At 50.9% G+C, this 15,716-nt stretch overlaps 1 protein-coding gene across 1 annotated transcript; it reads right to left on the bottom strand.

Annotated features, from left to right (window-relative positions):
• Positions 1 to 1,017: 1,017 nt before the first annotated feature.
• Positions 1,018 to 14,416, bottom strand: CAV3 (caveolin 3). The gene is made up of 2 exons (XM_047754614.1): positions 14,164 to 14,416; positions 1,018 to 1,760 (listed from the first exon to the last, which is right to left on the bottom strand). The coding sequence occupies exons 1-2, from the start codon at positions 14,275 to 14,277 to the stop codon at positions 1,419 to 1,421; spliced, it is 456 nt and encodes a 151-aa protein (XP_047610570.1). The 5' UTR covers positions 14,278 to 14,416; the 3' UTR covers positions 1,018 to 1,418.
• Between the last annotated feature and the right edge of the window lie 1,300 nt (positions 14,417 to 15,716).

Below are 15,716 nucleotides of genomic sequence, written 5' to 3'. Positions count from 1 at the left end.
AAATAGGATTGGGGGGGGGCAGTTCCCTTCGTGGCTCAGCAATTAACAAACCCGACTAGGATCTATGAGGATACAGGTTCGATCCCTGGCCTCCATCAGTGGGTTAAGGATCCAGCGTTGCCATAAGCTGTGGTGTAGGTCACAGACGTGGCTTGGATCTGGTGTTGCTGTGGCTGTGTTGTAGGCCAGCAGCTGTAGCTCTGACCCCTAGCCTGGGAACCTCCATATGTCATGGGTGTAGCCCTAAAAAAGCAAAAAAAAAAAAAAAACAAAAAAAAACAAAAACAAAAACAAAAAAATAGGATCAGGGAATTTTGGCCTAAACAGTTTTCTTTACTGCAGGACTTGTCAGAGCCTTTAACATACTAAGGGCTATTGAAGCTCTCTGAGAGAAATATTTAGCATTTTCCCAACAAATTTAGGCACAAAAGCCACCCACTCCCCTTTTCGTGAGGACTAAGTTCTGGATAATACACTTAGGAAAAACACCCCTAAAGAATGTAAGTTTTTTTTTTTTTTTTTTTTTTTCTGGTGGGGGTAGGTGGTCAAGAGGACATGACCTTTCCATTGCTTTTTATTTCCATGGTGAGTCCACACATACACAGATTGGACCTTATGCCCTCATCACATCCCTTTTGGGGCTGAGGGTGTAATGTGCCAAGAGGCAATGCCAGGGTCTCAGTGTCTGAGCCAAAGGGAAGGTTTGAACACAGGCCCTGCCCTGGTGGTGCCCAGGGAGTGTTATCTGCCCCTTCCAGCCCAGGGGCCATTTCTTTCTGTGGGTGACCACTGGCTGGCCCAGGGGCAACACAAGTCAGGGGGAAATAATCTCCCAAGGAACATGGCAGGAGCAGATACCAGCCAACAAGAATCCCAAGAAAAACCAAAGTGGTTCTTGCATTTGGCTGAGAGATGAGCCAGCCAGCCTGTTCCTCCTGCTGCTTGGGCAGCAGTATATAATTTTGGAGCTGGTCAGTATGCTCACCCTCCTTACGGATACACACACAATATGCAGCATTCCCCAGATGCAGCCAAAACCCTTTATTGGAGCCACCCTCCTAAGGCCAACAGTCCCTGGGTGGGTGCGTCCTGGATGGGAACTGAGTGCTGGTTTATGCTGTTACAGTACAAGTGAATGCAAATATTTGTGGTAGCTGCCTCTTAGCAAATCATCTTCCCTGGTGCCCAACGGGGGCCTTGTGGCAGGGCAGGGGACAGAGGGAAGGCCGCGGCACTCGTGGTCGGGCTGTCTTTCCTCTCTGGCTTCCCTATACTGTGAGCCCCCATCTGGGGGAAGCAGCAGTCTTGGGGGAAGGAGAGCAGGCTTGCCGGCAGCCCCTTGGAGCAGTACCGGGGCGGGGGGGCAGCTTGGCCTGGCTCCCCCGCCCTTGCCATCCCCCCCCTTCACCCACCCGGCCTTACACTTCTTTCCGCAGCATCACCTTGATGTTGCTGCAGACCTGACCCAGGGCGGCAAAGACTGGGTTGCAGAAGGTGCGGATGCAGAGTGAGTAGATGTGGCTGATGCACTGGATCTCGATCAGGTAGCTCTTGATGCATGGCACCACCGCCCAGATGTGGCAGAAGGAGATGCAGGCGAACAGGAAGCCCCAGAGCAGGGCCAGCGGCACGCCCAGCAGCGTGGACAGCAGGCGGTAGCACCAATACTTGGACACGGTGAAGGTGGTGTAGCTCACCTTCCACACGCCGTCGAAGCTGTAGGTGCCCACTGGCTCCGCAATCACGTCCTCGAAGTCCACCTGAGGGGGCAGTAGGGGGAGTCCTCACGTCAAGGCATCCACCTGCTTCTCAAGCTTTTGTGTGCGAGCTCAGAACCCCCTGGAGGGCCTTGTAAACCAGATGGCTGGGCCCCACCCCTGGGGGATACTAACCTGGAAAGTCCAGGCATGCAGAAGTTCCCCAGCCAGGGATCAAACCCATGCCACAGCAGTGACAATGTCAGATCCATGCCAGATCCTTTTTTTTTTTTTTTTTTTTTTGGCCACAGCATGCAGTGGCATGACGTAGGATCTCAATTCCTAGACCAGGGATTGACCCTGGGCCACAGTGGTGAAAGTGCTGAGTCCTAACCACTAGACCACCAAGGAACTCCTTTCCTTCTTCCCTCCCCTCCCTCCCTTTCCTCCCTGTGGCATGTGGAAGTTCCCAGGCTAGGGATCGAATCAGAGCTACAGCTGCTGGTCTATGCCACAGCCACAGCAATGTGGGATCTGAGCTGCATCTTTGACCCATGCCACAGCTTGTGGCAATGGTGGATCCTTAACCCACTGAGCAGGACCCAGGATCGAATCCACATCATCATGGATAGATTCTTAACCTACCGAGCCACAATAGGAACTCAAAATGCGAGACCCTTAATGGCTGGGGAATTCCAGGAGACTCTGCATTTCTGACAAGCTCCCAGGTGAAGCTGATGCTGCCCTAGACCCCTGAGGCACAAGTCTTATCTCTTAAGGGTGAATAAGAAGCCCTGAAGAGCTGAGTGACTTGCTGAGAACAACTGTAAGTTAGCCAGGAACCTTGCCTCAAATTCTATTATTTTATGGTCTTAGGGAATGGGACCATCAGTCATCCCCAAAAGATTTCCTGGTGCCTGTTGATATGATGGAGAACAGACAAAGATTCCTGCCTTCCCAGGGCTTGTGGCAGGCAGTGACACCCCAGTGACAGTGCTCAGGTAAGGGAAGGACAGGGTCTGCGTGCACCCACAGAGTGACATTTAACTCCACCTGGGGGTAAGGCTTCCTGGAGGAGGAGACACCTAGTTATGGTGGTGGCTGAAGGAGTGTGTGTATGTGTGTGTGTAGGGGGTGGGGTCTGAGGCTGGAAAACAGTGTTTGGGGCACCAAGCGCCATCACATAGAGAGATAGAAAGGGTGTGCTCTTGGGAGATGCAGGTGCTTCTGGAAGACTGAGTGCTGGCCTAGAGTGGCCAGAGCGAGGCTGGAGAGGCCAAGCAGCACAGACTCTGTGATGAGGAACCTCTGAAGGTTTTTGCAGTGGAAATGGCTCGTCTGCATCTGAGCTTTTTTAATTGAAGTGTAACATTATATTCAAGTGTATGACATAATGGTTTGATATCTGTATATTTTGGAAAATAATCACCACACGAAGTATAGTTATCATCCATCACCACACATTTACATATTTGTGTCTGTGTGTGAGATGAGAACTTTGAAGATTTACTCTCTTAGCCACTTTCGCATATGTGATAACAGTATTAATAACTGTAATCACCATGCCATCCGTTACATTCCAGTTATACCTAGAGGTTTGTACCTTTTGACCCCCTTCACCCATTTCACCACTGCCCTCCCTGTTTTTGGCAACCACCAGCCTGTTCTCCCCATCTCTGATCTGAGTTTTGAGTGGCTCATCCTCATGGCCGCGGTTGGGGTGGTCAGTGGTGTGGGAGTGAGGCTGTATGTGGGGGGGGTGAGTTGGGAGCTGGATCCTGGGGTGATAGAGGGAGTTAGAGGGGGAGTGCATAGGTCTGAGAACTATTTTAGATCTGGCACGTGGTGATGTGAGGGCCCTGTGGTCCTGGCTGGCAGAGGTATCTGGCATCTGTGTGCAGCACCTGGGGAGAACACAGGCGTTGCCTCCCCGCCCTGGTCCTGCAGTGACCTCAACTTCCCTCTCCTGCTGCCCACCCACCCCCCCTTTGCAATGGGAAGGAACCGGGCTCTCAGAGAATCCTGCTCACACATCCCACTGAAATGGTGACTGAGGCCTCATTTGGGATGTGGGCAAAAATACAAAAATGATTGCTTAGAATTCCCACTGTGGCACAGCGGGTTAAAGATCCACTGTTGCTGCAACTTTGCGTAGGTCGAAGCTGAGGCTCAGATTCGATCCTTGGATCTGGAACTTCCATATGCCATTGGTCAAGGCACTTAACTAGCCTTCTGTGAGTCCCTGCTGTGTGTTCTCATATGTGATGTCATGTAGCCTTACTAAGCCTTGTCTATAAAATGGGGGCAGTGACCCTTTTACAGTGTTCCTGAGCCATTTAATAGAAATTGCTTGAATGAATGCACAAAGCGGACTAATTTGGGGGACGAAGTTGTCTATGGGGGTTCATAGGGCAGAGCTCAAACTTCAATCTCCCAGGCAGACCCTTTTCCCACTTTTGGGGAAAGGGGAATTCTCTCCTCTATCTAAAATTATTATTAAAATTACTTTTCTTTATAAAATGACATGCAGAAAAATTACGGGAATAGTAAAACTGACAAAAACATCTCCCATTTGTATTTCTATAGTCCTAAAATAATTGCTTTGGTGCTTTTCTGTCCAGTATAACTCTTTTGGGGAGGGAGTGGACATGCCCATGTATTTTGTTTGTTTTGGTCTTTTTAGGGCTGCACCCACAAAATATGGAGGTTCCCAGGCTAGGGGTTGAATCAGAGCTACAGCTGCCAGTCTACGCCACAGCCACAGCAACATGGGATCCGAGCCACATCTGTGACCCGCACCACAGCTCACGGCAACACCAGATCCTTAACCCACTGAACAAGGCCAGGGAGCTAACCCACGTCCTCATGGATACTGGTTGGTTTGTTAACCACTGAGCCATGATGGGAACTCTTGGACATGACCATGTTGAGTCCTGTTTTTCCCATGTGGCTAGATTCTCCTGTGCCAGGCCTCAGGTCCCTGGGTCCCCCTGGAAACAGCTGAGGATTCAGCCCTACCCTGGGTGTGGTATGTTGCTGGGGAGCAAAATTCACAGGGTGAGATTTCAGGCTGCAGGTGACATGGAAAAGCCGACCTGGGGAGTCACAGGGCCTTCCAGGATCCTCCCATAAACTCAGCCTCCAGTGCCCTCTGCAGGGGCTCAGCGGAGGTCACCTAACCTCTCATATGGCCACCCTGGGTGGGAGGGAAGGGCTGGAAGGGAGAATATGAAGATGGCTCATCTCCTCTGATGGCACTCCTTCCTAGACAGCTTCTAGGAGGTGGCAGCTGGCTGGGGATTTGGGGGACTGTGGGGTTTGGAGGCTCACTGAGATGCAGGAGTGATGTGCTAGGTGTTTGGAAGAGAAGGCTAGGGTTGGTTGGGGAGCACCCCTTGGCTTGGGAGACTGGATGGAAAGGGCTGGCATCATCTAATCTGGTTTATATGGGCAGAAATCCAGAGTTACCATTTCTTGGGGGTGTGATCACTTCCAACAAGCTAGGGAGAATGGGCCCAGGGACAGTTCCACCCTTGAGCTGGGTACACACACCATGATGATGGAGGTTCAGTCTAACCCCCAGGCCTGGATCCTGCTGATCGTGGTGTTTTGACCTCTGTGGCCTGCTCCTCCTCCATCACCGCCATACTCCACCTGTGCCTGATGCCTCCCAGCGCCAGGCTGGTCTCTGCAGCCAGGTGTGGTCCCAGCAACTTTGGCAGCAGAGGGAGGCCTTTGGGCAGAGACGGGTTTCTTGCCTTTGTCCACAGGCTCTCCCTCCTTACTTCTCTCTCTCAGGCAGCGCCTGTGACCTCTCCTACCCTCCCTGTGACTGTGCCTTAGGACAGGGCCTCGCTAGTCACAGATGAGCCTGCCCTACCTCCTCACCGCACAGGGGGGCAGGCGGGTGCATCCAGGCATCCTGACACTGCTCTCAGCTCTTAACGTGGCCCCAGCCATGGCCAGACACCGAGGTAGATTCTGGCTATCAGGGAGGGTGACTCTCCCCTCTCTAGTCTGGTTCTTGTCAGCTGGACAGACCTGCCCCCAGGCAGGGCCCTGGCCCTTCTTTGCAGCTACCCACTCTGCTCCAAGCAGAGAGCGATTTCCCCACCCCTCTGCAGCCCAGCCTGCTTTGCTCATGTAATTCCTCCATTTGACACATTTGTTTATTTATGTCCGGCCTCTAAGAGGCGACAGAGCAGAAAGGAACCCTTGACAGAAGTCACCCTGCTGAGGTTTGAGTCCAGCTCTGTCTCTTCCTGGCTCTTGGATCTTCGGCAAGTGCCTTAGCTTTTTCATGCCTCATTTTCCTAGATTGGTCTTACTAAGTTTATCAGAGGATTGAGTAAGTTAAGACAGGTAACTATTAAGAGCATTGCCTGGGACAGAATACCTGGTCACTAACTGTTAGTGGCTGGTGGCTGTAACAGCTGCTTTCTTCAATAGGAGGCTAGGGTCCCAAAGGTGGGTTTATATACAGCAGTGCAGGTGCTGATCTGATGAGTGACTGCCAGATAACCTCTTCGAATTTCATTTCTTAATTTGTCAACTGGGTTTGCTACTTTCTAACCACCTTATTATCAAGAATTATGAAGAATTTCTCTTTCACTCATCCATCTCTCACTATCTATCCATCTGTCTATCCATCCATATGCATTTATCCATCCATATCCGTCTACCCATTTATCTATTTATTATCCTATCCATCTATCCATTCATCTATCCATCCATCCATATCCATCTACCCATTCATACCTATCCATCCATTTATCCAGACAAATGTTTATTCAGCACCCAATTTGTGCTAGGCACACCATCTCTTTGGCAATGCTTAATGCAATATCTGGCATATGGTAGGTGCCCAGTGACAGTAATCATTGGTTCAACTGCTGTGAAGTTCTTATGAAAATGTAGCTCAGAAAATCTGTTGACACCCTAGACCGTAAGGATGACAATTCTTCAGCCTACCTAGTCCTAAGTATGTGTGCACATGTCCTCAGCCTGTGCCTGTAAGAAGGATGGGGTCCTCCTTTCCCTCCTTTTCTGCTTATGATAATAAGTCTACCCTCAAGGATCGCTTAGTGATGTCTTTTAATTATCTTTTTTTGGGGAGGTGGGGCAGAAGCCATTGGTGCTGACATTTTGAATTATTTCCAGTAGTTGCCTTGAGCACTGTGTACAGGGCACCTGCTCAATTGTCTGTGAATCTGAAAATGTGCTCTCAGCGGGCCGTGTTGTCCTGGCAGGAGGCAGCCGTTGCCCCTAGTGGGACTGAGTGTTGAGACAGCTCTGGTCACCACACTAGTTTGGGGAGATATTTATAAGACCCAGCTCAGGCGGCTTTAGGCAGACATGCCAGTGTATCAGAAGCACACAGTGATTTCATTTCTTAATTTGTTTCCGGAAGTGGAGGGTAGATGGCTTTTTCTGGGAGGGTAGGGCCGGTGGCGGCTGAGCTGTGGGCTACTTGGTGTGTGCCTGGAGAAGGGGCCGGGAGTGGGAGAGGGAGAAAGTGGCTGCTCATTCACTTGGTGTCCCCTTCTCTGGCATATTTATTTTTGGAGCAGCAGGGGAGCCAGCTGATTAATCGGAACCAGCCAGCATAGCTCCTGCCTCCTCCAAAAGGGCGGGGAAGGTGCAGCCAGCAGGGCCAGGAGCTGCTGGAAGATGCGGGGAAGGCCAATGGCCACACTCTGTCAAAAATACCTCCCCCAGATTCCTGTGTGACTCAGTCCTTGGGTATCCCAGGCCCTGGACACTTCAGATAGGCTCTCTGTGGGTGGGGGAAATGGCTGACATCTGGGTCCTATCTCCACTTGGCTGCTGAATTACTGTGTGACTTGGGACAAGGTGCTTTCCCTCTCTGGCCTTCTGTTTTTTGTTTGTTTGCTTCAACTCTGCTGATAAGATTGGCCCATGAGCCCTAGTAACACAGAGTTTTGGAGTCAGAAGATCCAAAGGACTGACTTGGTTTTCTTGGGTCTTAGTTTTCTTTTCTTTCCTTTTTTCTTTTTTGGTGGCCATGCCCATGGCATGTGGAAATTCCCTGGCCAGGGATTGAACCCACACCACAGCAGTGACCTGAGCTGCTGCAGTGACACCACGAGATCCTTAACCCACAGTGCCAAATGAAACTGTGGTCTTAATTATTACCCATTCTTAGTTAATAGCTTAGTTCTTGGCTATTATCTTGCCACTTAAAGGGTGGTCCATAGTCAGTGCCCCCTTCTAGCAAGGTAAGTGCAGAAGCTGAGAGTAGGCATGTAGAAATAGTCAAAGTGATTTGAGCCAGTAATTTTATGTCTCTTGATTCTAATAATAATAGAAATTGCAGCTTATATTGTTGATGCCTGGTTTTGACTTCATTTCTCTGGTAGTTAATTTTTATTGACTTTTGCAAACTGTCGATGTACAGCAGATTGGAATAATAATAATAAAAATGGCCCTTCACCCAGAGAGCTTGAGAAGCACTGGCCTGTGAAGTAGGAAGCTAAAATGAGGTGATGGCTGCAGAACAGCTAAAAAATGGCAAAGCTTTGCTTCATGTATTATAATTGGTAATGACAATAGTGGAATTCTATACAATCTGGGATACCATGCCCACAGTTCGGCCCTTGTCTGTGTCAGCTTCTGGCCTTGTGTCTCATAGCCAGTATTTCACCTGGCATGTCAGAGACAGGCAGGGGTGGAGCCCATGTTGGCCTGACATCAAAGCCTGAATTTCCTCTGTTGTCTCAATGACCAGGGGCATCCACAGGACTAGGTACCCCCGCGGGGACAAGAATGCAGCATACGCTGGTTTCCAGGGCAGGAGGAGGGGACCAGGGATTAGCAGGAGCTTGGAGTCCAGAGCTTCCTATGGGAGGACCTGGGGCACCTGCTGAGGGCTCAGGGGGACTTGGGTTCATGTAAAGATGCTGTGATGAGACTGAGATAACAGGGGGTATCAGTAGGGAGAGAAGGGACCCTGCCCCCATCAGGTCTCAGTGAGCTCTGCCCTTGCCCATTCTCCCAGACCTCCTCCGCCTGCCCTGACCCCTCAGTCTCTACCTTCAGGAAGCTGGTGCAGTAGCCTGGAGAGCAGTAGAAATGGCTCAGAGTTGAATTCTGTGCACCAGCTTCCAGGCGATGGTTAGCTAGTCTCCAAAAATGACCCCCAATGAATCATGCCTCTCAGCGCTTACGTCTGCCCATAGTCTCATCCCATATCACGTCTGGACTTGCCCTGTGCCTCACTTTCACCACTGGAATGCTGAAGAAGGGGTGCTGCAGCAGCTGCACAAGAGGCCGCCCGTGAGACCAGTGGAGCTGCCCAGCTGAGTCCAGTCATCCCCCAAACTGAGAGAGCCTCGGATGTGTGTTGCTTTGAGCCATCAAGTTTTAGGATGCTTTGTCACACAGCAGTAGATAACTGATGCTGTGTGTCTTTAGGGAAAACAAGTGATAACTCTGGACTCCAGGTTTATCTTCTGTAGGACATGGGGCACTTGTTTGCTTTTGAAAGTACAAAGCATTCACAAGCCCTGATGTATAAAATTTTCTGGGGGCAGGGCCCATAAATCTAAGAAAGAGGACCACTTTTTAAAACACTGTAGACTAGTTGATACCCAGGAGTCCCCATGGCACTAAGTTATAAATACTGTAGTGTGAGCTAGTCCAATGTACCCCTTCTTAGAGATACTTGCCAGGGGCAAGATGTTTCCAAAAGGAAGAAATTGCCAATGTGGAATGCCTGGGAGGTCATGACCTTTCCTAATTCAGCTTCAATCTGCCCCTCTGCCTTCTCTCCCACAAATTCCCTTTCAGATGAACCTGGTCCCATTGTTCTCCTGCAGACAAAGTAGCAAAGAGGTTTCATTTGTGTGCCAGCTCCACCTAGCTGATGGCCCATAGCTTTCTGGAGAAGTGCTGTTATCCATTAGTAATGTCTGCCATGCACAAAGGCAGGGGAGTGGCAAAACCCATTATATTTTGCTCCCTCTTCTTGGAAAGCTGGATGCCCCTTTCTCCCATTTTACAATTTTCTCCTTATCGATGCACTGTGGATTCCACCTTCCCCATGAAGCTGGGTCCTGATTTTCTCAGATGAAAGTAATGTCTTCCTCCCTTAACCTCCATTGACCCTTCAGCTGGTGCTGATTTATGGCATTTAGCACCTTGGTCCTGTGCATTCCCAGTAATGTTGTCTCATCTTCTCTGTTGGGTTGGACTCTTCTCAAGAGGAAGCACCAGGTTAGTTTCATCTTTCCACATGGGGTATCCAGATGGACCCACAATGGGTGCAGAGTTTGGAGAACTGAGGGTGGGGGAAGCACTGGGTCCTCTCGGTGTTTATTAGACTCAGCTGATAGGCACAGGGTGTTGTTTGTGTGTTTTTCTGAAGGAGGAGGGCATGTAGCTGTAGATATGAATTGGAGGTGGGTAGGATGGGATCTGCTGGGCTGAAGTCAGGTCTGTCGCCTGGCCTTGTTTGAAGGGCGGGCTCTGGTGCCTGGGGGAGAGTGGCTGAGCCAGAAGCTGAAGGACCTGCGTGACAGCGGGCTCAGGTGACCCTGCTTTAGGGCCTGGCTACCTCAGCGTGAGTTGAGGAGGGTGAGGGGTGTTTGATGACTTCGTAACGTGGGTCTGAAGGGAATGGTGTCCTCTCTGGACAGCTGAAGTGCCAAGGGGCATTGGCCTCCTTGCCCTCCTCCATAGCCTGGCACAGTGCTTATGCACAGTGGGTCTCACTTGCTCATCCCTGTCTCCTCTGAGACAGCACAGTGCCTGGCACATAATAGATGCTCAGTAATGAGATGGATGTTCCACAAATGGTGGTGGTGGTGGGTTTTGAAGGGAATGGGGCGAGCCTCCCCTCTGCCCAGCCCCTGAGCTTGGAGACTACAATGGAGTCTCTTAGGTCCTGCAGGGTTTTCCCTCTGCCTTTGGTGCTCATCTTCCAGCCTGGGTCCAAGGGCAGCACCAGCCTTTGCTCACAGAAGTTTGGGGAAGTTTTGACTCCGGAAATCCAAAGGGGAGCATCTCCCCTCTGCCGAGGGTCAAGTCCAGGGACCCGCTGGATGTGTCTTCTACTCTTCACCCTTGGCTTTTCTATGTGAAACCTCACCTGCTGGTGGTGAAGGGGACAGGGTCTCCCTCTTCTTCCCCCAGCCTCTGTCCACACCAGGAACTCAGGCCCAGAGAGGGAAAGGAATTTGCCCAGAGTCACACAGCAAGTTAATGTCAGGGCTGGGACCAGACTTGAGTATCTGCAGCCCATCTTATTCCAGCATCTTATGGTTTCGTCCTAGCCCACGTGGTGCCTGTTAGCACAGGTGACTCCACCCCAATAGATGCCTTTCTAGCCCTCACCTCAGCCTCCACTTCGTTTCTCTTTCTCTCCATCTCTCTTCCTCACTCTCTTGTCCTCCCCCTTCCCTCCTCCTCATCCTTTCCCCAGTTGATGAAATGTGACCAGATGATGTTCATACAGGCCTCCCACGACCCCTCCCTTCTAGCCAGGCTCTTCCCCCTTTCTTCCTTTGCTTTATTCTTTCACAGCCTGTTACACCAACTTGGAAGTCTCCTTGATCCCGTCTGTGGTATTTTTCTGGCTCTGCTTTGTAATCCCTTTCCTCTATTTCAAAATGCTATCATCTCTCACTCATTAAAAATGAAGGGAAAAAGTCACATAAGCTCCCCAACCAGGGATTGTCTAGTAGATACACCAAATAACCATCTCTTCTCAACAAGAACATCTGTGGACCTTTTGCTTAGCCGTGTGACATGCTTTTTTGGGGCTCAGGGCCTCCAGGAGAGAGCAGCCCCCAGCCTCATCTGTGTGGCCACCCTCATCCCTCCCTTGGATTATAGTCTGGGCCTGGAGCCTGGAGCTGGCTCAGTAGGACCTGAGAGCCTCTCTCCACTTGTCACCTACTTCAGGAATCCTTCAGAAACCACATTCTCCCTTGGAATCCCCTGCTCCCCGCCAGCAACCTGCTAGGGACCACCCGAGGGGAACCTGGGTGTAAACGCTGCCCGTGGCTTAGTCCTTGTGTCCTGCAAACCCCTCCAGGCTCCTCATTAGCTCACAATTTACACACCCTTACTGTGTGCTGGGGACTCTGTTAGGCACTTTCAAACACCTTATCTCATGTAATCCTCACAGTCTATTTCTACTGCACAGCACTGCTCTGAAATCCATTTACTGGGTGGAGTAAAATTAAGTTCATTTTGCAGGGGGACTAAGGCACAGAAAACCTAGATGACTTGTCCTGTGTCATTGTTTTTAGGTAGTAGAGTCTGGATTTGAAACCAGATCGGTTTGTGTCAAGTCCAGGACTAAGTCCATCTAGATCACAAGGCGCAAACCACAGTGAATGTTATTTTACATCTTTGCACTGCTTTTTAGTTTGCAAAATTCATTTCCTCATTTTCCCTATTGCAGCACTTTTCAAGTTGCTTTGTGATTACCCTATATCCACCACAAATGACATTTATAAATACAGTAATAGCATAATATGAACTGTTACAGAGAAATGCCCTGAATGAAGTGGGGACACAGAGGAAGAAGGAGCTCCTGATTGCCTGGAGGAGTTGGGGAAGGCTTCCTGGAGGAGGTGATGTTTGAATTGGGTCTTGAAGGCTGAGTGGGGCATTCACCGTGTGGAGGACAGGAGGCAGGTGTTCCCGGCAAAAACACAGGCATGTGTTCTAGTTGGTGTGTTGGCTCCTGGTGTGGGGGCTGGAGGTGGAAGAGGAAGCATGGGCCAGATTGTTTGGGGATTTGAAAGCCATGGAGAGAAGGTAGGCTTATCCAGCATGGGAGGTATCCCACTGAAGGTGACCACGCAGGAGCTGGGCTTTAGAACAAGCCCCTAACTGTGCTATCTAATACAGTGGCCTTGAGCATCTAGCACTTGACCTGTGGCTTGTGCAACTGAAGGATTCTAAATCTTGTTTAATTTTAATTACAGTGTAACAATTGATAATTAATTCTGTGATGGGGAAACTTGTAAGAATGTTTTCAACAGTTTGGGCATGTGAATCACTTTTCATCTGTTCATGTTATAAAATCTAAATACAGAACAAGGATTTCTGATAAAAACTTTGGAGTCTGAGCCAAAATGCACCTCTGTTCTCAAATACACACTGGATGTTGGAGAAGGACTGTGCAGTGGTTCATTGGTAATTGTTTTGCAGTGATTACATGTTGAAATGATGCTATGATGACATTTTTTTTTTTTTAAGGGCCACATCTGCGGCTCATAGAAGTTTCCAGGCTTGGGATTGAATTGGAGCTGCAGCTGCCAGCCTACGCCAGAGCCAGAGCCACAGCAATTCCAGATCTGAGCAGCATCTGCAATCTACACTCCAGCTTATGGCAACACTGGGTCGTTAAACCACTGAGCAAGGCCAGGGATTGAACCCACATCCTCATGGACACTGGTGGGATTCTTAACCTGCTGAGCCATAATGGGGACTCTGGAATGATACTGTTTTGGAGAGAGCAACTTAAATGAAAAATATTGTGAACACTAATTTCACCTGTTTTTTCCTTTTTAAAGTCGTGGCTGCTAGAAAATTTTAAAATGACATAGGGTGATTGTATAATGGGTCACATTATATTTCTACTGGACAGAGCTGGTCTGTGACTCCGATGTATTCAGAGGATCCTGGAGGCCCCAGCACCTGCCCTTTTAAAGGCCCTTCCAGTGACTTTGATGCTGGTGGTTGGGCACCTGGCTCCCAGGAATTCTGCTGTAGTGAGAGCTCCATGGTTCCTGGGTAGAGGGTGGACCGAGGGTGTGGACCTGGGGGCGGCCAGGCTGTCTGTGGCATTTGGGCGAGGAAAGAGGCCTGACTCAGGCATGGCTCTGGGGAGAGTCCCTGAAGGTGGGGTAACCCTCATCTGAGACTCCCTTTCAGGAGCCCTGGCACCCTTTGAGGGTCCTCTGCCCTGGCCTGGCTGCCGTACCTGGGGTCAGGTGGGAGCAGGCAGGAGCACTGGACATAGCCCCCCAGCCTGGGGCAGTGGATGCTGGCAGTGTCCTGGGGGAGTGGGGGCCTCCCATGAGGGGCCAGCAGCCCTGCTGGAAGCCACCGTCTGGAGATTAACCCCGTGCCCACTGCGGAGACCGCAGAATGCCCTGGCACAGAAAGGAGCCCAGCTTGGCCACCTCATCTGTCCCCAGCCGAGGGCCAGAGCAAATGGGAAGAGCCTCAGGAGTTGTGAGGAGCTTCCTTTGTGACTTGCCTCCCCTGCCTGGATGGGTGGTCAGGTATATGCAGCTGATTCTTTGCTCTTGTTAACCCTAAAAGTTCTTTGGGGGTATCAGTTGGATTTGCAGGGGGCATTTGGAGAAGGGAGAAGAACAGGTCTCTTTTCAGGGAAGCCAATTGTGCTGGAGCAGAGCCCACCCCCAGCCAGCACCCAACCCAACACCTTCGGGGAGGGTGGCGCGGGCTAGGCCCACGAGCCTACCTTCACTATGTCCTCGTTAATGTTCTTGGGGTCCCGGTTCACCAGGTCGATCTCCTTGAAGTGAATGTCCTTGACGATCTGGGCCTCCAGGTCTGTGCGCTCCTCGGCCATCATCGTGGAGCTGGGTGGCCAGTGGGAGGAGATGGGAGCCGTGTGGCCGGCGGGGCTGAAGAGACCTGGGGCAGGGACACCAGTTCAGTGTCCCCAGATTTGTGCCCCTGGCGGCTAAATAGGCCCCACCCAGCGTGCCGGCTGACAGCTGTCCCACATAACTTCAGCCCGCCTCTGGCTGAAGCCTCCGGTGGCAGGCCTCCAAGCTAAAATTAAGACTGCAGCCCTGCTGGAAGGCCCAGCACTCCTTAAAGGGGGCTGCCGTGGGTGCCAGGCCTCACACAAGAGCTGAGGACCTGGCAGCTCCTGCTTGCTGCTCTGGGACTCTGGGATTTGTGTTTAGGGAATCTGGGAGTGAGGGGTCTGAGTCCCCAGCTCCGCCTCTTGCTGGCTGTGTGAGCTCGGGGACCCTCCCCCCCAGGGCCACCATATGCCCACATGTAAAATGGGACCATGTTAATAACCATCGGGACTCTGCCTACCCCCGAGGAGAGGAGGAGATGAGCTTGTGAGGGGAAGGCTTCAGAACAGAAGGGCAGTAGTCTGCATCTGTTAACCTCAAGCTTCCAGTCCATCCCACTCCCTCCCACTCCCCTTTGGCAATCACAAGTCTGCTCCATGATTTTCTCTTCTGTGGAAAGTTTTGCTTGTGCCGCATATTAGATTCCAGATATAAGTGATATCATATGGTATGTCTTTCTCTTTCTGACTTACTTCACTTAGTATGAGAATCTCTAGTTCCATCCAGGTTGCTGCCTGCTGTGTAGCACTGGGAACTACATCTAGTCACTTATGATGGAGCATGATAATGTGAGAAAAAAGAATGTATACGTGTATGTGTGACTGGGTCACCATGCTGTACAGTAGAAAATTGACAACACTGTAAACCAGCTATAATGGAAAAAATAAAAATCATTGTATATATAAAAAAGAACAGAAGGGATTCTCGTTGGAGCAGATGGTACCTGCTCTGCTGTTTGGTGGCCTGAAGCAGGGCTGAGGTTTCCCACTTCGAGGATTTCTCCCAGAGGGGGGCTGATGGACTTTGGTGTGAGGGTGGGGCTGGGGGCAAAAAGGTCAGGGTACCTCTGATGGGGTCGTCCACCCTCCTCTGCCTTTGGATGTCACGTGGAGGGGACATGGAGTCCACGTTCCTGCCGCCCTTCACCCTGTCCCCAGGGTCGGCTTAGGGTCAGCTTCCAGGATATCCATGGGCCCCAATCACAGTGCAAGTGTCAGTGGGGAGCACCTCTCTTAGGGACCTGCTCAGTTTCCCTGCGTCCCTTTCCAGCCCAGCTATCACTGAGGCCCCCACATCACGAAGGGTGAAGACTCTGAGTCCCCGGTGGTAGGGTCTGTGCCTCCATTCATCACCACTGACTCATCTGCTCTGGGTTGGCTAATGGCTAGGGATAAACAGACCAGTCAGGCTCTGCTCCTCC

The sequence above is a fragment of the Phacochoerus africanus genome, chromosome 1 (genome assembly GCF_016906955.1).
Source record: "Phacochoerus africanus isolate WHEZ1 chromosome 1, ROS_Pafr_v1, whole genome shotgun sequence".
NCBI lineage: Eukaryota > Metazoa > Chordata > Mammalia > Artiodactyla > Suidae > Phacochoerus > Phacochoerus africanus.
The sequence above is the reverse complement of the archived record's forward strand: the minus strand, read 5'-3'. Positions and strand labels throughout refer to the sequence as shown.

Coding starts and splice junctions, on each gene's coding strand:
- CAV3 (XM_047754614.1), bottom strand. CDS start 14,277: ATGATGGCCGAGGAGCGCACAGACCTGGAGGCCCAGATCGTCAAGGAC. Junction 1,761..14,163: donor TTAACGAGGACATAGTGAAG/GTAGGCTCGTGG, acceptor CTGCCCCCTCAG/GTGGACTTCGAGGACGTGAT.